This window comes from Thalia democratica, chromosome 9 (assembly GCF_965202585.1).
Source record: "Thalia democratica chromosome 9, ktThaDemo2.hap1.1, whole genome shotgun sequence".
NCBI classification, from domain to species: domain Eukaryota; kingdom Metazoa; phylum Chordata; class Thaliacea; order Salpida; family Salpidae; genus Thalia; species Thalia democratica.
Window position 1 is genome coordinate 13,563,651 of NC_139173.1, and position 27,533 is coordinate 13,591,183.

Below are 27,533 nucleotides of genomic sequence, written 5' to 3' on the forward strand. Positions count from 1 at the left end.
AATAATCAGTAAATATTGTATGAGAATTCTCTCAATAATAAAATATTAATCATAACGGTTTTATATCACAACTTAATAAATATGAAAACGAGCATAGCACTGATTTACTATTTAAAGTTTACACATGTTATGATTGATAAATAATTAATACTAACAAAATAAAACTAAATTTAAGTGAAATAAATTCAAGAATTTTGAAATGAATTTAAAATTTTTGAATATGCTTTTGAAGTATGATATAAAGTTACAGTAATAGTGTAATTTGTAGTTTTTAAAATGTTTTTATATCTTATGTTATTAAAAGCTTCTCCTCGTAATGAGTACACATGATTTAGGAAAATATTTTTATGATCCATAAATACTAATAAACAGTATTTCAATGGAAAGTGTTAGCAAATTTCTAAACAGCACAGATGCTACCGAGCTAATCGATCAAATTGAAAATTTGTTATACCATAATAAAAAGGTTATAATTGGAGGATTATCATTTTTCCTAAGTTTGTATTGTTGGTACCGTAGGCCAATTAATTTTCCTCCTGGACCAGTTGGTGTTCCAGGTCTTGGTGTAGTTCCTTTTCTTGACAAAATGGCTGCTCGTAGTTTTACAGAGTGGGGTAAAAACTACAAAAAAGGAGTGATGTCTGTAAGGTTGGGAGGAAACGACTTAGTTATCATCAACCGTGCCGATGTTATCAAAAAGGTTTTGTATGATAATAGAATTATTTATAAATTAAACTTACAAAAATAGACATAATATTTATATTCAGTAATACTTTCCAAACTATATATTTACTAGAAAAAATTTAGTAATTGGAGTATAAAAATTACTTCAACTTTAGCATAAAGTATTTAATAAATACTTTAATTTTATAAACGTGCATTGTAACTCTTTAAACGTTAACTCTTATATCGCTTAAATTCATATACTTCGTTTTTAGTGCTTAATTTTAACTATTTAGAATAAATATTTGTTGTAGCTTTAAAAGAAAAAAAATTCTGAAAATTGAACATTATAAATTAATAATTATTTTGTTGCTTACCTTTACGATTTATAGTTTAAAAACTGAAAATAAAATTTAAGTAATCTTAAAAACAGCTAACTCTTTAAAATAATCAAATTAATGCTTTAAATATTTAAGTACAAGTTAATACAGTATAAGATATAACAAAATATAAAAATAAATAAAACATTTTTTTTTTGTTTAGTAGATAATGATAAATTAAACAAAGTAATTAAAAAAAAATGCTTGACTAAGGTGTTGCAAACGAGCTCCTAAATTAATTGATTAATTTTAGTCTGAATATACAACTTGTTTTCGCATAAACACAACAATTTTTTGTAAGCTAATGTTTAATGAATTATGGTTTAAAAAAATATTTGCTATGTTTATAATTTTGACCTAGTCACTACATTTATAGATGTAGTAAAGTAAACAGTAATTCATTATAGTATATATATATTATACACGTATAATGCATCACTTACTTTTTATATTTTTAGAAACTTTTTTCTTATTTAAATTCATCATAGAGACTAAGCTTAAAATCGTTTATGATTCCTTTAAAAAAAGTTCTAAATTTTACAAATAATCTTTTTTCAATAAAAAACTTTGATAAAAAAGTTACTAACTTTAAGTTTTTATAAATAACTTTATGACACTGTTTACTTATATAAGTTTTTAATTGAAATCTAAAATACATTTTTTACTGATAGAATCAGGTAAACCTTGAATAGAAAACTTTATTAACTAAGTAGGGAATTTTACCTTTTCCTTCTTTTTTATTTAAAATTATGAGCTTGCTTAATTAAAACAATTTAGAAATTACATTTAATACAATGAACATAAACAATGAAACAATAAAAAAAAATATTAAAAATTGGTGTAACTACAATAAACTTTTGACTAATAAAAACGAAACCTATAACATTATTAAGTGAAATGTATTTATAAAACTTACAGGACCTCTACAGTTTTATATATATGTTTAAAAAAGTAAAAGTTTAAATAACACTATTTAAAATATTTCCGATGAAAAAAGTCCAATATAGTTAATTTGAACTTATTTTTAAACAACAAAATGTTGTTAAATATGTTTTCAATTTCAAAAAGACTACATAATGATTTTATTTTTAGTTTTTCAAAATGGGCAATATATTTGTACATTATTCTTACATCTTTCATACTGTTAATAACACATAGTATGTTATATTTTAGGTTTATTTTGTATTTTATAAGTATAAATGACTTGTTAATAAAAGTTAAGCAATAAATTTTAAACTTATTTGTCACTTTAACAAGTTTAAGCATGTATCGAGTAAAAAATAATATTATTAATAACTCAAAATTTTTTATATTAAAAGTTTATTTTTAACACAATTCCAACTTTTTGTTACCAAAAATAAAGTTCTTCTTAAATTTAAAAAAGTTAATCATTACTTACTTAACTAAAAATGTCGTCTTTATTTCTAGTTGTTACTAGTATTTAATATTTTTACTTATTGGTTGTACATAAGGGTCCATCTGATGCCCCAACCTTAGAATTTCGCTTAGTAAAACTTTTTGACGTTGAGAAATCACATAAATAGACAGCACAGAAAAAAATAGCTTCCTAGCTTTAAGCCTGCTGGAGCAAAATACTTTCGAAAGTTTTGCTTTATATCAGTATATTTAAAAAGGTAAAAAAGACTATTTTAATAAAAGAATATTTTCTCCTACGTTTTTTGAGATGATTACCTGGAACGGTTAGGAATTTGTTCCTTGTCATATTTAGAAAACTCTGTATAAACAAAATTAGAAAAAAAAAAGAAATAAAAAAGTCATTAAAAAAATAAAAAATAAAACTGATTATTTTTCATTATTTTGCGTTAAATTTTTTTTCATTTTTTTATACTTTGTTTATACAGAATTTTCTAAACATGGCAAGGAACATTTCCTAACCGTTTCATGTGATTATCTCATAAAACGTAGGAGAAAATAAATTTTTAGTGAATTAGTCTTTTTCCCCTTTTTAAATATACTGATATAAAGCAAAACTTTCAAAATTAATTTGCTCCAGCAGGCTTAAAGCTAGGAAGCTAATTTTTTCTGTGCTGTCTATTTATGTGATTTCTCAACGTCAAAAATTTTACTAAGCGAAATTCTAAAATTTCCATTTTTGAGAGGCAACAGATGTACCCTATTGTACATTATCAAAAAATACTCAAAACAACAACTAAAGAAAATTTTAACCTGCAGACCTTTACAATAAACCAGCTTAGAGGTCGTCCTGCAATCAAGCTTCTCCAAGAATTAGCTAAAGGAAAGGGAATATTTTTTGTTGATGACACACCTGTTTTGTGGGAACAGAGAAAATTTATGGGAACTGTTTTGAAAAAGTTGGTTAAACTTTCTTTATAAGCAGTTTGTTTCTATACTTTAAAAATAAATTCTTTAAAAAGTTTTAAAAAACTTAGAATTTTTATTATAAGTCATTATGTATAATAACATACTGCAAAGAAAAATTTTTCACAGAAAACAATTAAGTAACTATTTTTTAAATGTAAAATATGTATATCTCTAAATGTTTAGGTAACACTTAAAAATCAAATTTAAAGTAATTACACCTAGTCGGAGTAAACAACTTTTGTACATTTTCTGAATTTATTATAAAAATACATCAAAAATTTTACTCAATTAGTAGCAATAGCAAAAACTAAGCAATGCTGAGATGTTTTTGCAATCATTTAAAAGGCTCTAGGCTGGACCGCACGACCATTAACAACACCGCGATATTCTTCGACTTGTTTCTGGTGAAGGTAGCCAAATTATTGCTAATTAGTAGGTGATCAAACAAACAGAAACTACAATCTTACTTTAAAAATTAAAGTTTCTTTGATTTTGAGTGTTTAATGATTTAGTTGCATAATTATTTTGATTGTACCGACAAACGTACACTTAAGTGTACTTATAAGTATCGTCCCTTTTTGAGCCACTTTTTTTAGTAAGTTGAGGGGAAATAACAAGTGGGGGAAAAACAATTCTGTTTTACTTTTGAGCATGCTATTTTAATAATTTTAGCTAACTATACAATGATTGACACTGAGATATGATTAAAACAATAAAGGTCTAATTTGCTTAAGTAAATAAATAAAAACGCTTAGAACTAAAATGTCAAAGTAAATTAAATATTTTTGCTCATGTCTTTTCTTATGTAACATCTTCCTAGATAAAACTACTGTTAATAACTTTTTAATCAAGAGTTTTTCGAAGTGGGCAATATTACCCCCTTGAAGGATATGAGAAGTAAAAAGGCGATTTTTAAGTTTTCTGCCAAGGAAAAAACTATAGAAATAAGTATAGAAAACCTTTGCTTAGACCAAATTTAGGCTGTCTTATTTAAGTTACCGGCTGGTTTTCCTATTATAACATGCTTGCGAGCTGTAATCTGTAGAAAAAATTATGTAGGCCGCAGGTAATTAAAAAAAAACGTATAAATCAATAAAAAATGCTTTTTTAAACAAAAATTTTGGCTAAAAGTTCAATAAAGCAGTACAAGAAATTATTAAACTAAGATTCTTTTTATAAATTTGTACCAAAAACTCTTTTTTTGTATTTAAAAGTATGTTTTTAGCTGAAAGTGCATCGCAGGCTGCAGACTTTTTTTGCGGGCCGCAATTTGCCGACCACTGAAAAATACTAATACAAGAGTTTTGACGAAATAGAGCATTTTTAAACTGTAAATTAGAAACTATTAATTTTAGCAAAGAAAAAAAAGGTCATATGCTTAAAATTAAAAAAATGTATTTATGATAATAATACTTATCATAACAATCATTTACTGAATCTTTTAAAAAGTATAACTTAATACAGTAAGTAAAAATTACCTATTATAAATAGTATCTTATCGAATACTATACTTCACATAGAGACCTCATGCGCTACTTTTTTAAAGTTTGAGGTATTAAAACGGGCCCTAAACTTTGATCTCTTTCGATTTTTGATTAAAATAATATTAGAAAAATATTTTGTATTCATATGTTCTGCTCCGATCGAAGACTTTGTGCTTGTAGACATGATAAATAGCATATAAGCCTTTTTAAGCGAAATTTGTCTTCTGTCAATTTTTAATCTCACCTCAGACTTAAAATATATCGTGAAAGCATTTCTGACGTCGACTAACTCACAGTGTTTAATCTTTTAACTGATTGCACGTCGTCTGAGCACTTACCCTTGTATTGCAGCTGGTAAGCGTTCACCATAAAACTTATTTTGTGTAATAATTACCTAAACGAAACAAATTCAAAGTGCTTGAATCTATATGTTAATTTTGTACTCACTAAAGTCTTTAATCTAAAAAATAAATGCCTTCCTTTTAGGTATTAAAGGGTATTTTTAGAGCCCCTTTAACGACCATAAATTTTTAATTAAGCAAGAAAGGCATTAGATTAATACTTTAAGTATGGATTTTTTAAGAACAGCTCATTGGTTATTATTCAGGATAAAGTTAATGTCACCAAAATTATTAAAAACACAAAACTTGTCTAATTAAACTATCCAGGTTTAGCAAATTCAATCCAAACTTATATTTTAAGTCTCTGATCACCAATAACATAGAATAATTAAATTTATTGGACTCGAAAATAAAATGTTTAAACGAAAAAAGATCGTATTTATTCAATCCATAACACAATTCTACAGTGTTACCATAAAGTACTAATATCTACTTTATAAAAAATCCGTAAAACATGGTTATTAGTTTAGCATAAAAAACATCGATAGTTTTTTAATAAATGAAGTTTTGAAATTTTTGTTATTTTACTTTTTTTTGATATCGTATAAAAAACGAAAAAAATGTATACTTCATTTTGTTAACAATTTATAAAAGTATATTAATAGTTGTAAAATATATAACACTGTTTACAGAAGTTTGTTTTTAACTGTGTACGTTTTAATTATTTTTGTTTAATAAAGTTATTATAACTCTAGCAAACTTTTAAAGGTCAGTTAAACTATTTTTCACAAATTAGGTTGAGTTTTATTAAAAAATAAATATATTTACACACACAAAAACGCAAAGCTTTTTTTGTAAAGGTAGTTGCTAAGTTTTTCCACAAAAATATCAAATTTAAGTTTATATTGTATCACTAAAGATTAGCAGTTAGAAAATTATATTTTTGATATATATTTTTATAATTTTACCTAAAAGCAACATCAGAAGGGAAAAAGAATTAATTAAATCAAATAATGTAATTTTGTTTAAATTAAAAATTTATAAAAACTCACATTATTATTTTTTTTTCAATTTATGTTGACCTTCCTAACTTTTTATCGTGACTTCTTACTAGTATTTAAATATAGTAGAAAATAACAAAAATTTAAAACAGGTGTGTTGTATTAGTATAAAAAATAGTTTAGTTTCAAATATATTAAATTTGACATAAATTTTGCACAATTTTATTATTCAATTTATAAGTAAAGCAGCGCAGCACAACTTTTTGTAATTTTTAAAATCATAAAAAGAAACTCATGAAATATAACTGTTTAATTTTTATTTACAATATGCTTTTTTTACAACCTAATTTATCTCAATAAAAAAAAAGTCAAGTTAATATGTCACTTTTTAAAAATAAACATTTAAGCTTCACTGATGATGTTATATAACTTTAAAAGCTCTTAAGTTTTATTTTAAAATTAACTTCGTCAATTTTTTTAAGATTGGGAATGGGTAAAAGTACAATGGATATTAAAATTTTTGACGAAAGTGAACTTTTGTGCAGGGAAATTAAAACTTTTGATGAAAAGCCATTTGAAATTTTGGTTAGTCTTATAAGCTTATGCTAATAAAAGTAGTGCATATTGTTTATAAAAAATATTTTGGCTAAAACATTTCTTTACAGCTTATCGAAGTTAAATAAACAAGTTTAAACGTTTTTTGAGTTACAATGTTTATATAATACATAAAATGTTCATATTAAAAACTTAGCCGACAAATAATAAATAAATAAATGTGCATTTGAAAATAGATTGTTTGATATTATAGTTACAAAATATATTTTTGTACCCATATTTATTTTAAAACAACTTACTAATACTCAGAACTTTTATAAGAGACTAAGATTAGATTTTTATAATACCTTAATAACTTAAATTTAATTAACAAAAATCTGATGCTATAAAAGTTTTAGTCTAGTGCATTTTTTGGTTTGTATTATTTATTATTTTTAGAATTTTGTTCTAGTTTTTTATAAACGATTATTATTTTCATTTATAGTAAGGTCGTTTTATAAAACAAGAAAACTCGTTATTTAAGTCATTTTATTAGTTTTAGTCAATTTATTGTTTTCTTCAAAACTTTAAATTTTGTTAACAAAACAATGTTTCACTCGTTTAAAATAAATCAAACGAGATAATCAGTTAATTAAAATGTTATTCAAATAAAATTAAAATAATTTAATCTATTATTCTCCTTATCATTAAGTCGAGAACTTTTATTGCGATCTATAAAGTAAAAAGTACACAATTTTTTATCTTAAAGGAAAATTTTAACCTTTTATAATTAGTGTAATATATTACTTCAAAGGCGATGTTTTATGAAGAGAAATTTTCTATATAGTGTAAAAAGTAAAAAGAAAATATAGGACATTACAATTGACTTTATTTAAAAAAAATATTAAACACAGATTATGAACTAAAAAGATTCATTAATATTCTAAAACTGTTATGAATACATAAAAACTATTTAACTCGCAATTTGTTTATTACTATTAAACATATTCATGTTTTTTGATATCAGATTACAAAAAAACTTTCGATTATTAATTAAAAATAACTTTAAAATAGCAATATTTTAACTCTATGTATCTTATTATGTAGTAACTACTTATCCACTGCAACTGTAAAACAACTTTTAGTCATATCAAAAACTTTAGTTAAGTAAAAAAAACAAATTAATTAAAAATGTATGAACTTTATAATATTCAAACTATTAAAAAAAAATTTAAATCAAAATGGTGTAAAAATATTTTTTATGCTAAATTTATTTGCAAAAATACAAAATATGTATAAGCTTTAACTAGTATATCCAAAACGTTTATTATAAGATATATATATTAGATATAGTTGTGCCATTGAAACATAAAAACGTGAAAAACTTAATGATAAAAAAGCATAAAAGAAATGTTATTTGAATTAAATTATAACATGAATTTTCAATATTTATGTGTACAATAATAAAGTATTGCTTTAAAGTTTCCTCTCTTTTTGAAAATTTTAAACTTATAATTTAGACAATAAGCGTAAGTACTTTATAGTTTATTTTGTAATGTTTAAAGCTTTTAATAAAAATTCGAATAAAATGGTTAAGATAAGATTTCTATAATTCGTTCTCTTTTAAATGCTTAAGTATCTGTTTGAAATATATTTATTAGTTAAACACAATAAATAGAATTTGTGCTTTTTCCAAAGACTAATTCAAGATACAGTTGTTTAGGTTAAGTTTTTTTGGCACAAATATTAAAAACTACTTCCACCTAAAAGTATCACATTCTAAAAGTTATATCTTATATTCATAACATCGTTTAGTATTTTGTGGGTTTTTGAGTAAACATTAACAAACTTTAAAAATTGTGCAATGTTAATTCTGTTTAATTATATTATAATAATTGAACATTGACTTTGACTAACCTTTATCGAAAAGTTATTTGCTCTTAACCTTTAAAACAAACTTTAATATACAGCTTTTATTTATTAATCATGTTTACTTTTGAAAGTTTTTTTGTCAGTTCAACTATGATAATAGTTATTCTTCACAACTTACTTGAGTTTTTTCATTTTATGTACTTTTATTCTACAGAAAACTTTTGTAAACGGCTTAAATATATTTTTTTAGATTTTTGTTTTTACCTGAATTATAATTAATAATTTTCTTTAAGTTGTAAAAGTTGTTATCTATGTTTTAAATTTCTACTTTTAATTTATTAATAAACTTTTAAACTTAAAAAAGGTTTTATAAAGTACTTATACTTAGAAAATAGTATTTGCGGTTTTTTAAACACCTGCTTAAAAGTTATGAAGCACTAACTATTAAAACTTATAAAGCTTTTTATAAAAACAGTTTTAGTTAGATAAAATATAAACTTATTTTAGACATGGGCACATTATTAAATATGTTATTAATTTTGTTATCTTTATTTTTTTTACTTACTATGAAACTTAAATATATAATTTAAAAAAAATAAATGTTTTTTTTTTTTAATGTTAGCCATATTATTTTATACAACTGATTTACAACAGAAAGAATTTAAATATTGAATAAAGTGAAATGTAAAAAACAGCAAAAAAAAATTTATCAGAAATTTTTTTCTGTTGTAGGCTTTGTAATTAAAAAAATATAAAATAATTTTTATCGATGTAACTAAACATAAATAGTTTAATATAAATATTTTCATAGAAATAACTGATTTTTAAAGCTTAGGAATATTAAATAAGAAGTTAAAAAATTATATATTGTTGTACGGAAATAGATGGGGAGCAAAAAATGTTAGAAACATAGGTTAATACATTCTATTATAAGTTTTATTTTATTTAATCTTTTAATTTATAATATCTTGAAGCATTTTTTGTATCCTTAACTTACAAAATTATTAGATGTTACGCTGTTTTAATTTGTTTAGAAACATATTAGCTGTATAGTAAGGTAAAAACTAAAACTTTATTGTTCTTATTACTAAAAATCTAATAATATATAAACAAAAGTGTAAATGTATGACCAAACAAATCAATACTTTATCAGTTTCTACTAACAAACGCTGTAAGCAACAATGCTTGTCAAATAAGTTTGGGAAAAAGGTTTGATTATGATAACGTTGTTTTTCAAAACCTCATGAAAAGATTTTGCAATGCGTAAGTTTATTTATAATTTTCTCAATTTATTAATTTACTTTCAAATTATAATTTGAAAATAATCTGATTCTTTTTTCTGTAATTTGGTACCTCTAAAAACGTTGAAACCTTTATGTTCTTATTCTTTCAAGTATATTACTTTATGTGTACTGTTAATTTTGATAATAAAATTAAAGATAGTCAGTCAATATAAGTTAAACTTTTTTAAACATTTGATAAATCATAAATATAACAGATGCTTTAAACTCGATTGAAAAGTTTTATTATGCAAATATCATCTAAACATATAATTAATAGATTAGCTTTACATTTTACATCCTAAAAAGTTTGTAAAAATTACATACTTAGCTGATTATATGCTTTTTTTTATTAAGTTTATACTATTATAGCTATAACTCTTATAAACATATTAACATACTAGTTTACATACCAGAATGAAACATAAAACTTCTTTTTACTTCATAGGTTTTATGACAAGGATTCGGCTGCAGCCATCTTAGCTGTTTTGTGTTACTCCCCACTTGCTTATCTACCAACATTTTCTAAGCATGTCAAAGGAATAATAAATGATACAAAATACTGTTTAAGTAAGTTTTTGTATATTTAACATACTATTAGGGGAACGGGTCTAAAAAGCACGAAGACAAAGGTTGCACGAAGTTACTAAATTGCACGAGAACAAATTGAACAAGTGCACAAAATTGCAGAAATCTAAATTTGCACAAAGCCAAATTTGCACGATAGCACAAAATTGCACGAGGGAACAAAATTTCACGAAGACGATTTTGTACCAAGGGTCTAATTTGCACAAGTTACATTTTTGCACGAGATTGAAAAAATACAGAAAAAATTAAAAAAACAAAAAAAAAAAAACTAAAAAATAAAAAATAACTTACCGACCGAGGGTAAGGGTGTAAGGGTTGGGGTAAATGTGATAGTAAAAAAAAATTAATTAAAAACAATAAAAAAAATTTTAATCATTGATATCAATAATTTTTAAACAGCTTTTTCCGTTGTGTAACTTATTAAAAAAATATAACGAAACACAATTAATTTTTTCTTTCTTAAATTTATTTGAGTACTTTCGTAGTAAGGCTTATCAAAATTTGTATCATGATATTCAGTTAAACTGAATTGAAATTGATTTAAAATTAGATTGTAGTTTAAAGTTTGAAAATATAAAACGACGTAATAATCGAATGTAAAAACTAACTAAATTCTTATGCTGTAGTGTAGAACTTTGCTGTACTGATAAAACTCGTTGAATAAAATCAAACTAAAATAAACCAGCGATAAAAATGAAAATAAAACTACACTTAAAAAAAAAATTCGGCAATTGGGCAACATTTGTTGGACAATCCTGAGTGTGCTAAAAATTATAAAAATGAGAACTTTTCAGTTTTATTGAGAGTGGAGAACTCTTTTCAGCTACATATTCTAGAAGCCTTATGCATTCCAATCTTTAAGGTCCGGTTTATGTAAGCAGAAAAAGTTCGTATGCCAAACTAGACTTTTTAAATTCTTATATTAAGTAATTTTAAAGTAATTAATTTCTCGTATTTTTTATCTTTTTTTAAACTGTAGTTTTATTTTCCTTTTTATCGCTGGTTTATTTTAGTTGATTTTAATCTAACGAGTTTTATTAGTACAGCAAAGTTCTACACTACAGCATAAGCATTTAGTTAGTTTTAACATTCGATTATTACGTCATTTTATATTTTAAAACTTTAAACTACAGTATAATTTTATTTCAATTTCAATTCAGTTTAACTTAGTAAGATACAATTTTTGACAAGCCTTACTACGGGAGTACTCAAATAAATTTAAGAAAGAAAAAATGAATAGTGTTTTGTTATATTTTTTAAATAATATCAATAAATAACTTTTTTGGGGTACAACATTTAAATAAAAAATATCGACAACCCATTGCATTTTAGTTTGAGTGGCAAAATTTCTCGATACACGCTTTTCAACTACTATTGTGTAGAACTACTCTATAGAAAATAATATTAATGTTCATTAAACCTTTATAAAAATTACGTCATGATGAGTTTAAATAAAATATCTTAAACAAATACTGATAGATAAGAAGTTAGTCAAATTAAGTTTACTCGACTTTTTAAGCATAAATAAGTAAATAGAAGTTAAGATGGTAAAAGGATTTTACAATAAAGTTTTAAAATTATATAAACGTAAGTAATAATAATAAATACGGCTATGAAAACGTTTGAAGTATAATATAATTATCGGAATTTAGTTAATGTCTAATAATTAATAGTTAGACCAACTGGCTCACAATGCCTCTAATTATATGGACTTCCGAAAACGCATAAGGAAGGTATTCCATGCAAACCTGTTTTAGATATTATGAATTCTATCAGGTATGATATAGCCTAATTTTTAACTTCTGCTTTAAATCCAGTTTCTGAAAAGTTTTCTTAATTTTGTGTTAAAGACTCCTTTAATTTCCTTAAGACTGTTCGTAACAACTCAAGTTCATCTGACTAAATTTTGACGATAAAAGTCTTTTTACCAATGTTCGACTTGACGAAACAATTAACATTGTATTAAAAAACATTACAACTCAAATGTTAACCCACCAATTACCTCCAAAGAAGTAGTTTAGGGCATGTTATATAAGGCTGTGAAGAATGTTGACTTTAGATTTAACAATTTTATTTATAGAATAATTGGTGGTGTCGCCATGGGGAGGCCTTTAGGTCCTGTATTAGCGAATATTTTCGTCGGGTATTTTGAATCTGTTTTATTTGAGAATGTAGATAAGCCGTAAAATTACTTTAGATATGTAAATGATATTTTTATCTCAAACAAAAAAGGATAAAACGTAGAAAATTTATTTAATAAAATTTTGTTTATCTTTTCTAGATGTGTCATTACAACGAACATCAACTTCTTTTATTACATCAATATACAGGAAGCTAACATTTCCTGGCCAATACATCCCATGTAAGTCCTTCTGTCCTACTTCACAAAAAGTAAATCGTATTTCGTGCTTAGTTTTCCGAGCTTATAAATTCTGCTAAAAAGACAAATTAAATTCAGTAGTATATTCAGATAATTAGGTTACTCAACGGATATTGTCAAGAAAACGATTGACAAGACCAATAAAACTCACTAATCCTACAAAACAAGGTCCAAAAAAGTGCCCAGTGTACTTAAGACTTCCCTATTTTGGGTATGAAGCTAAGTTCCTGGAAAATAAAGTAAAGCACACAATCAATAGTACATTTTGAGCAGTTAATCTTTGAATTGGTCACTTTACTAGAAAACCTTTAAATGGAATATCTAAAGATGTTACTCCCGATCCTAACAGGATAATGTTATCTATCAATTTTAAGTATCACTGTGAAAAAGTATACATCGGGAGAACTTAAAAGAGATTTAATCTGAGAAGGGATCAGCGTATATCAAAGTCCTTCAGAAACTTGAAGGCCAAGAATGGCCTCGGAATGCCAAGATGGCCTCGGAAACTCGATGGCTCGGAAACTGGATGTTCTGGACAAGACATTAAAAGGTATCCAAGTGCTGTACAACTTTTAAGCCGAAGGGTTCTTCGTGCACCAGGTCCTAGAACCAAATATTTTTAGTGCTTTTTTGTCGTTCAATAAACAACAATATAAGTAATAAACCTAGCAAAATTTCTTTGGTAGTTGGAGATCATTTACTAAACTAACCGGAATTCTCCAAACATTATAATGACAACAAATTTACAATTTTAACTAAAAGACGTAACATATATGATTTAGTGTTTTAGAACCTCTTTTCATAAAAACCTATAAGCCTAAGCTTTGTAAACAAAATTTTGTTTACAATATTAACTTGTACAAACTTTTATTTTTATTTTTTTAGTAAAAATTTACTTTAACATTTCTTATTTAGTTTATTTTAAAACTGGTTTTTAATTGCGTAAGTATATTTTAATGCAATTGTCCTGAAATTTTAATTCTTTAATACTAAAGCTTTATTCTTTTTAAATAAGTACATTAACTAAATTCCGACAATTGTATTTTACTTCAAACGTTTTCATAGCCTTTTTTATTATTATTAATTACGTGTATAACTATTCAAAAATATAAATTTAAGCGTTTGTTACCAAAGATTCAAGCAAAACAAGTTCACTGGTGTATATTATAATAACACATTAAACAGTATTCTTTATTACACTAACACATGTTTTTGTGTGTTAAAAGATTAACAAACTTAAACGGAGCTAGAAAATTAAGAATCAAGAAGAGTAGTTTCTAGATTTTCATAACTCCGTTGAAGTGTGTTAACCTGTTAACACACAGAAACATGTGTCAGTGTAAAGAATAATGTTTAACTCGTTATTAATTACGTTTATATCATTTTGAAACTTGTATGCTATAAGTTATTTGTCTTAAGTAAAACACTAAGCTTAATCCTTTTAAAATCTTAAGTTTCTACTTACTTATGCTTGAAAGTCGAGTAAATTTAATTTTACCAATTTCTTATCTGAACAGTATTTATTTAAGATATTTTATTTAAACTCATCATGACATAATTTTTATCAAGGTTTAATGAACATTAATATTACATTCTATAGAGTAGTTGTACACAATAGTAGTTGAAAAGCGTGTATCGAGAAATTTTGCCACTCAAAAAAAAAAACAATTTATTTCTCTATTTTTTTTAAAATATCATATCTTAATAACGTTTAAGAATATTACAATTTATTATATAAAACATTTATAAATTAACAAACATACCTAAACTCTTTTATGTTACATAATACAAACAGTAAAGAGTCTTACAGAATTCTGTTTGATATAAAACTACTTATTTAACAGTTTTTTAATACTAAAGTATATGCTTAACATTAATTTTAATACTCTATTAGCTTTTAGACACCAATGGAAATCATTTACTTACATTCTAGTATTTTAGTTACATATGATGTTGTATAACTTTTATAATAATAGATTATAAAGATTTTGATAGTTTGTATAATTTATACTTTTCATTGTAAAAAATATTATTAGAAAAATTCTTTAGTGTTATAAAATAATTTCTAAACAAATTAAGTAATTTTAGATAATTCTATAAAATGTGTATAAGAACTTGACCAAATTTTTAGAGTTTATATTAATATAATACAGTAGCTAGTTCAACTGGTACGTTAGTTATATTTTTGTGTTTAAAGATCAATCTATTATCAGTTCTCAATGATTTGTATACGATTTAGAATCTTTTTTTGAAAAATAAAAATGTATATCAATTGTTACTTTCAAAGTTGAAAAACATTAAGCTACTTAAGAAATATATAATTTAAAGGTATTTATTGAAAAAAACAATTTTATTTCAAAATTTGTTGACAAAGTTCTTAATGAAACAATTAAGAAATATCTTCCTTTCATTTGACAGTGTAACAAAACAATGTATATATAAAATGTCAGTAGTTTAGAAAAAAACATAAAAAAAAATATACTTAGCAATACTATAAGGAAAATACAAATTTTAATCCTCATAAAAAACTAGTTTTCAATATCAGCTACATTTTATTTTACTTAAATTTATTCAAACTAAAACACACAGATAATAAGCTAATAGATTAGAAGTAGCAAATACGTAGGTTTCAACTAAACAAAGTTAAAAAAACGGTCAAATAGAAAAAAAAACTTTTATCGTAGTTTTTTAAATCATTTTGAATAAAAAATATGATATTTTTTATCGTTTATAAAACTTAACTTTTTAAAATTTAAGTTTGATTATTATTGGTTTATAACTACACATTTTTTTGTGTCTATATTCTTGTGAGGATTTTTACGAGAATTTTATTACCTTAATTGATGTCAAAGATTAATTTATACTGTGTCAAGTAAGATTGGTTTGAAATATCTCGAACAAAACAAGCGCTTTAGTCATGATTAAATATTAGTGTAAGTAGTAAAACGTTGTTAGAATGAATTTAATTATATTTTAACCTACGTAATTAAGAGAATAAGTTTTAAAACATTTTAGAGTAATTATTTAAAGTTTTTTAAATACAATAGTTATTTATTCTATTTACATTTCACCTAAAAAAAGTAGTATTCGGAGGAGTTACTCGAAAAACTTTTTGCTAAATTAAAACAGTAATATAATTCACAACAAAGTATAAAATAGAATAACCTCAGGAATCAGATGATTATAGGTATTTCAATGATTTGCGAAAACGTACTTATATATGTTAAATATAAACCAAAAAGTTAAATAAGTAATATAACTTGGCTAAATAGAAATACAACTAAAACTAATTTGTTTTATTAATTTTTGGTTACCAATTATATTAAAGATAGAGTTCATTTTAGTAGTACATTTCTAGAATTTATAACAAACCGTCTAAATTTTCGAAGAAATTTGAAGTTAAGTGTAGTTAAAATATATACAGTTGTATATAACTAGAATAGTTTTTACGGCAGACCACGAGCTATGTGTTACTTTTGTTTTAATTTTTTTCGACAGCTCTTGCATTAGTTTAACTACGCAACTTTTATCATGCACAACATACACATTTACGCAACATACAAACCATCGTTGTTCTAGACGTTAAATAACTAAATTTGATAAAATACATTTTGAACTATACTTTTTAATATACATGCATTGTTAATTTAAACCAACATAAAACAAAAAACTTTAAAACTTTTAGTACTTAATTATCTAGTTTTAAATTATACATTTATGTTTTGTTATTTCTTATACATTATTTTCTTATATATTACTTATAACTACAGTTTATTATAAACAAAATAATATTTAAAGAGTGAAACATTGTTTTGTTCATAATAAACTGTAAAAATAAATAAAAGATAAAATTCTCCTTAAAGCTATTTAAATCGATAACTTTGAATTGTTTGATTTAAAACAAATTACAGTATTTTATTTTCTTAATCAAAAAGTTAACGTTCTTAGTTTGATTACTCTGAGCAAAAATATAATATTTTACTATATTTATAAAAAGTTATACAATAAACAAAAAACTATTTTTCAAGAGTTTTTTTCAGTACATAATTCTTTACTTACTAAAATAGATTAAAACCAAGTATATAAAAGAACACATGTTACAGCTTAATAAAGATGTAATTAAATATTTCGGATAGCACAAAAAAAGAATTTTAAAACATATATAAAAAATAATGATAGTTAGACATTTAGCAATAAAACAGAAAAAAACATTAATCTAAGTGCTTAAATAACATTTATTTTTTATTGAATATTTTCTTTTTTTTTCAATTTCTTTTGTCATACTTAAGTTTTTAAGTAAAAATTTGATAGTTATCTTAAATTTTTTACTGTTTTATTTAAATTTGTTTAAAGTGCTCAATACTTTTAGATAAAGTAGAGCGACATATTTCTATGGTATAAACATATGTTTGTTAATTACATTTATATAAAAAGAATCATCTCGTTTTATTTTAAAATTAATAAAACTAGGTATTATTAGGACACTCACTTAAAAGAAGTAAATGTTAAGTTAGAGTTGTTTAAGTAATAGCAAATTTAAACGGTTATCTATCATTTAGAAACAACACATTAGATTTTGATAACACCTTATATGTGAAACTTAAGTATTAAAATTCCTACACACATCTAAACACTAAACTCAGCTCATACTGTGAAGTTTTTTGTTTGTTATGTTACATTGGCAAAGAATAAACAAAGCATTAGAATATTCTGAATAATACAAAATATATACTGATCAAAAAATTATGAATGTATAAAATCACTAGTTATTCAAACTATTGCGGCTCGCAGTTAAGTTTATAATATCAGTAGAGGACAAGTTGTTAAAACTTTAAAAATAAACTGTCTTTAATTGAATAAAATTAAGCTTTTTGTCACCAGTTCTTTTATTTATTTACAAAATATTATACATTTAATAAAGAAATATTGTTTTGTAAGTAAACTAAAGTACTTGTGACAAAAAGCGTAATATTGTTCAATTAAATACAGTAAAATGACCTCGTTATAATTTTAACAATCTGTCCTCTAAAAAAAATTGTTATTTTACTGTCTAAATAAATATTTCACAACTATCTGAGACACCGGTGAAAAAACGGTAAAGTTATGGCTTTATAATATCAGTGATATAAACCTATTTATAATAAAAAGTTATGAAAAAACTATCATTATTTTAATTCTAAAGATAAATCGATGCTAAGACTGTAGTTGCTATAATTTTCGGTTTATCTTTTGCTATTTTTAGCTTTATCATAAAATATTATTAAACGTAAGTAATTTTGGTCTTTTCGGGTGTTTTATGTTTGTTTTTAAATTTTCTATTTTGTTTTCTAAATACCTATTTATAAAAATTCATGGTATTAATAAATTTAATAAAGGTATATAGCGAATACAAAAAAGTAGGTTTGGAAGCATACATGTTTAAAAAAGAGGTTATGACCGTTAAAAAACTATTGAATTTATTAAAAATTTTATATCATTAATAACTTAATCTATATTAAAAGTGTAAGTAAGTTTTATAACTATGAAACTAGGTTTTTAATTTTTACACCTATGTCCGAAGCTTTCTATTGATAAAAAGAATTTTATTATTTTAGGTTAACTTGAGAAAACTTTTGGTCAAAATAAAATAAGCTTATTGCTTTAAACTTAAAAAATCTAACTGAAACCAATTATTAAAATAATTTTAAAATGATAATAAACAATTTAAACTTTGTAAAATAATACTACTTTAAAATTCTACTTAGGTAACATTCATAAAATAAATATTAAAAATAAGCTTGTATTTTACACTTTACTTATTTGTATTGTAGCAAAACAAAGACAATTATAAAGACGTATATATGTTTGAAGTATGTACACTTTAACAATAAATCATTAAAAAATTTTTTTTGTAATAAGCTTATTTAAAATAAAAACTATTGATAATATATTTCACGGTAGTTTTATGCTCATATAAGTTTACTGATAATTTTTAAATTTCATTTTTAACCAGTTTACTAAGTCTTAAGTGCAAAAATTTAATGCAACATTTAATTTCTAGACAATAATCATATATAAACAATGAACTTCACCGCACGATCAACAACAACAGCATCCGAGACAATCCTAATGATTAATTACGACTGGTTTCGTCCTAATTAGGACTCATCAGGCAGGAACAGTCGCGAGAAAAGACATTAAATGTTTTTCTTGTTTTTCTAGTTTTTCTTGTTTTTCTAGACAAGACATCAAATTGTATCCGAGGAGTATGATTTGATATCCGAAAGGTTTGTCGTGCACCAGGTCCTTAGCCTAAACTTAATTATATCTAGTATTATTATTATTATTATTATTATTATTATTATTATTATTATTATTATTATTATTATTATTATTATTATTATTATTATTATTATTATTATTATTATTATTATTATTATTATTATTATTATTATTATTATTATTATTGTTATTATTGTTATTATTGTTATTATTGTTATTATTGTTATTATTGTTATTATTGTTATTATTGTTATTATTGTTATTATCATTATTATTGTTATTATTGTTATTATTGTTATTATTGTTATTATTGTTATTATTGTTATTATTGTTATTATTGTTATTATTGTTATTATTGTTATTATTATTATTATTATTATTATTATTATTATTATTATTATTATTATTATTATTATTATTATTATTATTATTATTATTATTATTATTATTATTATTATTATTATTATTATTATTATTATTATTATTATTGTTATTGTTATTGTTATTGTTATTGTTATTGTTATTGTTATTGTTATTGTTATTGTTATTGTTATTGTTATTGTTATTGTTATTGTTATTGTTATTATTATTATTATTATTATTATTATTATTATTATTATTATTATTATTATTATTATTATTATTATTATTATTATTATTATTATTATTATTATTATTATTATTATTATTATTATTATTATTATTATTATTAATATTATTATTATTATTATTATTATTATTATTATTATTATTATTATTATTATTATTATTATTATTATTATTATTATTATTATTATTATTATTATTATTATTATTATTATTATTATTATTATTATTATTATTATTATTATTATTATTATTATTATTATTATTATTATTGTTATTGTTATTGTTATTGTTATTGTTATTGTTATTGTTATTATTATTATTATTATTATTATTATTATCATTATCATTATCATTATCATTATCATTATTATTATTATTATTATTATTATTATTATTATTATTATTATTATTATTATTATTATTATTATTATTATTATTATTATTATTATTATTATTATTATTATTATCATTATCATTATTATTATTATTATTATTATTATTATTATTATTATTATTATTGCTATTAATTTTTAATAAACCGCTATACTTAATAAATATCTTAATATATGTAAACATGCTGCACATTTACTATATAAAAAATATAATTTCGGATATTTATTAAAATAAGAAGTTTTTTTCCGGTGCATAACTTACTATAAATATATAACAGAGTGCATTTCATTTTGTTTAAATTTATTTAAGTACTTTCAAATAGGACTCGTCAGAAATTGTTTCCTACTGGATTGCAATGAATACAAATTGAAATAAAATTATACTGCAGTTTAAAGTTTTAAGATATAAAATGACGTAATAATCAAAAGTTTAAAATTAAATAAGTTCTAATGCTAAACAAATTTGGTATACTAATAAAACTCGGTAGAATTAAAACAATCTAAACAAAGAAGCGATAAAAATTTTAAATGAAAACTATGCTTAAAAATAAAGTTTAACAAGAAACTAATTACTTTAAAATTACTAATATAAGGATTTAAAAAGTCTAGTTTGGTAAACGAACTTTTTCTGCTTACATAAACTGGGCCTTAAAGATTGAATGCATAAGGCTTCCAGAATATGCAATTGAAAAGAGTTCTCCGCTCTCACTAAGACTAAAAAATTGTCCTTTTTATAATTTTTAACACACTCAGGATTGTCCAACAAATGTTGCCCAATCGCCGAGAAGTATTTTTTAGTTGGTTTCTCAGAACGGCCATCAAACCATTTTTTTCAAGACTTTCGGAACATGTTGATCGATTCTTACATGGAACCTTTGAGATGTTTTTCCCACGTAGTCACTACCACAGTGACAACTAAATTTATAGATGATGTTACTTTTTTCATGGGTGGGAGAAACATCTTTGTAAATTCCATTTAGAGGTCGATCAGTATACAAAACTGTTCTTAAATGAACAGAGCTGAAAACTTGGCTTATTTCCTCTGAAATTTTCTTAGAAAACCTCTCAGAAATATTTCCAAGGTAAGGAAGTTTTAAGTATACTTGACACTTCTGAGGGCCAATCATTTTTAAAGCTGTTGAACTTCTAGCTCTTGTTATAACTTTCGAAACTAAGTTACCTGGATAACCAAGCGAAAGGAAAGTGTTTTGAAGTGTTTTCAACTCGCCTTCAAGAAAGCAAGGAGAACAAAGTCTGGTGAAACGCTTCACCATACCCGTTAAAACTCCTAACTTCTGTTTGACTGGACCAAAAGATGCCCACGGAACATATAATGCATTCCAGTAGGATAAATTTGTATTCATTGCAATCCAGTAGGAAACAATTTCTGACGAGTCCTATTTGAAAGTACTTAAATAAATTTAAACAAAATGAAATGCACTCTGTTATATATTTTTCGTAAAATAAGAAGCGTTATACTTGAGTAAAATAACAAATATACTATTTAAAATAGTTTTTTAATGATTTTTAAATTATTGTATCATCTGGCAAACAAAGATAAAACATACAAACTTTAAATTTTTAACTAATAAAAATTTAACCAGAACATAGCATAAAAAATATCTTTTAGTCAAACTACTTAACAAAACTAGTTATATTTACTACAACAATTTCAAAATTAAGGTACCAATAAAATTTAGAATGAGCTAAAAATAACATATTAAATTTGAGTTGTAAATAATTCTTAAAGAACTTTTTGTTCTTAAAATAATAATATTTTAAATTTATTCGAAAAGTTTTAAAATTTGTTTCACTATCGGAAGAGTAGACAAAATATATTAACTTAAACAATAGGTGTTGCTTTTTACAAAAAATTTCCTTTATTTTTTTGATCATTTTCTGTACCTTGAAATTTTCTTTTATCTTAAAAAAATACTGTCTAAAAATTTACATAACCTTTATTAGGTGGAGTTTTAGTTAATTATGTTAGGTGATTACTTTGATTAACAGCTTTAATAGTTTTTATAAGTTGTTAAAAACATTTTTTTCTTAAGTAACATAAAGTTATCAAAAAAGCTTAATTCATTTTAAAAACCTATCTTATGTCCTTATGTAATGAAAGTTGATCGTTAATTTTTTAAATAACATTGAAGAAAAAATAAATTCTGTTTTACATAAACAAGACACAAAAAAATACTTAAGGAAAACTTAAGTCCCACTTTTCCAAATATACTTTTTACGTTATAAGATACAGTAAGTAATAATATTTATGAAAACTTAAATCAAACGTTTCTTAAGTATTTTTTTATTAACAACTTTATACATACTAAATAGTCTGTAAAAATACTAAATAGTCTTGTGTAATACGTTAAATAGTATCCATGTGGTGTACGACTCGATATTTAAAAGGTTTTTTTCTTAATACCAGGTCCTAAGAGTAATTATTTTGATGTTGTTCAACATTGTTGCTAAACTTTGTTTTCTTTTTACTCATTCATAACTTATTTTGCTAATTAAAACCTTATAACTCTTAAACATACTCAAATGCAAAGTAAATATTAATTGTTAAAATTTTAAACAGATATTTTGTCAAGCATACTGGAGGAAAAAAAGAACAACTTTGACAATGAACAAGATCCAAATGATTTTGCCGAGTATTTCTTCTTAAAAATGAAAGATTCTGAAAGTTTTACTGTAAATAATTTGATTTTTTTTTGTGGTACTTACAATTATATATTCATACACTACTCTTAGTATTAGTCTAAAAAAATTGCTTTGAAATTATGTTAGTAAATTTATTTAGCTTTTTTTGTTTATAATATGAACTTTTAAGGATGAACAACTTTTGTTGAGTGTTAAAGACATACTTTTTGGGGGAACAATAACTACTACAAGTACTATACGATGGATAGTTTACGCATTAATTAAGCATGAAAGATATCAAGACATGTTATATGAAGAAGTTGTTGAAGTTTTTGGTTAGTCATTAACATAACACTTATTTTTCGAAATAATATTCATTATGTATTCCTAAAAAAAATCATTATACAACAATTACCATGTAGCTTTACTATTAGCCTTCGAATATGTAGCGTAAAGCGAACACTAAATGCATTAAATTACATTGAAAAACAGGATTTAAGATCATGTATTAAAATTTACAAGGTATAAAAATTTAAGTTTTGTTGTTTTATCGATTAAATAAACATTAAAAATTGTTATCTGACTTCTACATATTAGATAAGGTTTAACTTTGTTTTTTTAAAATAAAAAAACAGTTCTAACAAACTCTTGTCGATTTTATATTAAATACGCAGTTTTGTAATTTTTTTATTAGTTACTCAGCTTTAGTCTAAATTTGCTTTACCAATAGAGGATGGTTTTATTTTTTATTTTTTTTTACAGCCAATGTTTGTAAAGATTGTAGTTGTAAAAGAACTATTATAAATGAGGTTTTTTTTTAATAATTAGAAAAAGGCAAATCAAACACAACTTAAGAGTTCTTAAGGCTTTATTTACACAATAAGGCTCAAACATAAAACTAATAGTGTTTTTTATTAACTAATTATTTTTTAAGTGTGCACAAAATACTTTTCAAAATAAATTTGAGTTTGTTATTCACAGCTTTTGAAAAATTAAGAACTAAAATTAGCAATTTATTACAGTTATCTACAGCATAACTACGCAGTTTTCAAAAAAAAAGTAACAACCATAATTTTTTTATTATTTGTTTCCATTTAAATACTTGTTTTGTCTCTTTCTATGCTTGTCTATGCTTAAATTGATATATTTAGAATAAAAGACTTATTGTACGAAAAATAATTGTATGTAAAATACAAAAAACTAATGAACAAAGACTTTTTCTATTAAGCATGCTATGTTTACGATATACCAAGTCGTAACAAGTTGTTTATTTTTAGGAGAGGAAGAGCAACTAAAGTATGATCACAGAAAAGAAACTCCATTGTTAATGTCATTTATATATGAAGTGATGAGGTATCATACGACAGTACCACTTGGTGTGCCTCACTCTTCGCCTTGCCAAGTTACCGTAGAAGGTTATACCATACCAAAAGGAACTCCTGTAAGTTAACTTAGAATTGTACAACCACTTTAAAACATTTTTTTTTTTAAATAACAAGTCTATGAAATTCCTTTTAGCTATTATACCCTTTAATGAAATTTATTAGTATTTTCTACAAAAGCTGCGGATTGCTCAGTAAATAAGAAGTGTTTCTCATTAACTAGTAATAATAATGCATCTAACTCAATATAGACTAAGTATTAATCTCATAATTAATACACTTACAATATAAGGTCTTTTTTTAGTATATTTTAAACTATTACATAAAACGATTTTTTTAACCTTTGAAAAAATTCTTAAGTTTTTTTCTTTTAGTTTCTGTCGATAAAAAAAGAACTCTGAAAATTAATTATATAATATATACATATAACTACAATACAAAAAACAACTAATGTTCGTATTGTTTGCTAAAGTTTCAACTTTTTACACGTTTTATCAGAACAAAATAAAGAAATAGATTTTTTTTAAAGAATCACAAAAAAAAAAACACATTATGACGTTTCAAATAAAGTTAAATAATTTATTTAGCTTATCTTAAAAACAACTTATGTATAGGTTAACTTATAATTTATTTTGCTTTGTTTGTTCTTATTTTTGCTTTTATTTTATTGACTTTTTGTTATTGATTAGTATCTTTTGTTCTTTTAAAATACATATTTTGGTTGTGAAGACAGGGTTGCTGTCTTTCTTTTCTTTTATTTAGTGATAACTCTTTTCTAATTTTTTCGATTTCATACTTTTCTAAGCTACATAAATGGCATGTTTTGTTGTTTTTCGGTTTTGTTTTAGTTCTGCAGAGTATTACCCATTTTAAATATAGTCTTTGTTTGCGATTTTTAACTCCCATATACAGATTAATAACTGAGTACTATGTCTTTTTAATTTGTTGTTAAAGCTTGCCTAGTAGTTGCTATATCTATTTTTGAATGTTGTGTTTGTTGAACGTTTTTTGTTATGCTGTTTGTTTTTATAATAGCTCGGTAGATTATGTTTTTTCTAGGCAGTTATTGTTTAAATGGCATTTTTCTTTCCTGCAGTTGCAGGTTTTTTGTTCTTGTTTGAGGTTTAGGTTGTTTAATATTTTATTATTTTGTTTAGGAATTTTTATTTTGAAGTTTACCATGCAGCTGTAAGAAATTTTAAGTATGTTCCTGTTGAAAATTTTGTGGTATGGGTGGTTTGCGACAAAGTGTTTTTCTACTAAATTTAAGAAATATTTGCCTATTTTAGTGGCTACATTTAGGGGAAAAGATGGGTTGAAATAAATAATTTTTCTTTTTCTTTGCTTTTTGGTATGTAAGATTGAGTTTATGGTTGGCGGATTTGAGTGCTGGTTGGAGTTATGTTTTATGCGGTTAAATGATTCTTGGTTACTTGATAAACTGTTTAGTCTTTTGTTAATAGTTATTGGTAATTGATTTAATATTTGAATAGGGTGGTTTGATAGGTTGCTCACACGTAGGATACCCGAATTCGGTTTTCTAAATGGGATGTATGGATGTTAGGTAAGATTAATTCGATGTCTAAAAAGTCTGTTTGGATTAGGCCTGCGTCTATTGTTATTTTTAAATCCAATTTATTAAAAATTTTGTGTAGTGCTTTTGTAGTGTTTTCTGCGGTTCTCGGCGATTTAGATTGTATGACCGCGAGGGCATCGTCACTATAAATTCTGAGTTTATTTTAATTGAATATACTCTTTTTTTATTTTTGCATAGCATGAAGAGTCCTACTATGTCGCACACTTCGGCTCCATTGTAGGATCCTATGCTAAGGTTAAAAAAGTCAGAGGTCTTTATTTTTTCCAATGTTATGTTTTTGTAAAAGATTGTAGATTTGCAGGAATGTATATTAGTTTTTGATCGTTGTCTGTGATTAGTGTGAATTTTTCAGCTAATTTTGATGAGTTAGTTAAGGTTGTCTTTTATATACATATATATCTATAAGAATCTGAAATATTTAGGTTTTTGCAAACATATATGCTTGTCATCATGATGAAAAAGCTTGGGCACCTGATCCACATAGTTTTCGACCGGAACGCCATGTATCGGATGATGGAAGTATAAAAATAAACTCAAGCTTTATGCCTTTTGGTGTAGGCAATCGTAGATGTATTGGTGATACTTTAGCAATGGCTGAAATTTACATTTTTACTGCTTCGTTAGTTCGGCAGTTTAAATTTTACTCTCCAGGAAAATTACCACAACTAAATAACGCATCTCTTGGGTTATTAAATATTCCCGCAAAGTTTGATATTATAGCAAAAAATCGTTAAAGTTATATCTAAATAGCTTTTCAAATAAGTGTGCTTTAATTTTTTATTCAAAAATGAAATTTTGAATTTCAATGAAAAAAACTATATCGTTTTTATTATCTTTAGCTTTATAATTAAGTTTTATTTCTAAAAGTAATTAGCAAAAATTGAGACACAACTTTTTGAAACAATTTTTTTAGCATTTTTGTAATCAAAATAAGATTTTAAATTACAACCTTAAAATAAAGAAAAATAAACAAAAACTTTTGAGATATTAAAGTGTTCTTTTCATTATTTTATATCAACGTGGCCTTTTTATTATTAATAGCTAGTTTATTAATAGTGAAAGTCAGAATTAATAAACATTTACACTAAAAATTTAACAATTTATAACCAAACTGTTTGTAAATATATTGTATCTTGCCGTCACTCTTTTGTCATAAAATCTTCGAGTTAAACTCATTTTGAACTTTAAGAAATTGATAAAATTATTATATTTTTAAATTCAATTAACTTTAAAAAAAAGTTTAACTATGATAACTTAACAACTAAATAAAATTAATATTTAAGCCTTTTTATAATAAGATAAAATATTTAATTCAAAAAACTTCTTTAATAAACGATGTAAACATTAAAATAAAACGTTTTACGAAGTTAGTAAACACCATCTAGTATACATGTAGAACTTAATGTGTTTGGTTAATAAGAAATTCATACAAACAAGTTATTTAAAAGTATTATTGTTGGAAGGTTTTTTGTTGTAAATAAATACCATTTGCAACTAAAAAGTAAAAAAGTTTTGTTCATTATTAATTTGAAGCTTTTCGCTTTACTTCTATAAAACTTTATCAAGAATGAAAGATGAGTTAGTAATTAATTATGCAAAAAGTTTATAACTTGTAATATTATAATGTAAACGATAGATATTTTAGATTTGAAATGTAAATAACTCTAGATAGTAAACATGCTAATTAAACAAAATTTAAAACTAAGTTATAACAAAATACACTTGAAATATTTAAATCAATATATATACTTAAATAAGTTTTAACTCACGTTTGCTAGCTTTT

General features: G+C 23.6%; 1 protein-coding gene across 1 annotated transcript; it reads left to right on the forward strand.

Moving 5' to 3' along the window:
• Positions 1 to 340: 340 nt before the first annotated feature.
• LOC145843751 (cytochrome P450 2J4-like) lies at positions 341 to 26,777 on the forward strand. Its single transcript, XM_082950969.1, has 9 exons — positions 341 to 700; positions 3,237 to 3,376; positions 6,695 to 6,797; positions 9,772 to 9,881; positions 10,347 to 10,468; positions 22,710 to 22,822; positions 22,962 to 23,106; positions 24,049 to 24,212; positions 26,173 to 26,777. Exons 1-9 carry the CDS (start codon positions 380 to 382, stop codon positions 26,482 to 26,484), a joined length of 1,530 nt encoding a protein of 509 aa, XP_082807095.1. The 5' UTR covers positions 341 to 379; the 3' UTR covers positions 26,485 to 26,777.
• Positions 26,778 to 27,533: the final 756 nt, after the last annotated feature.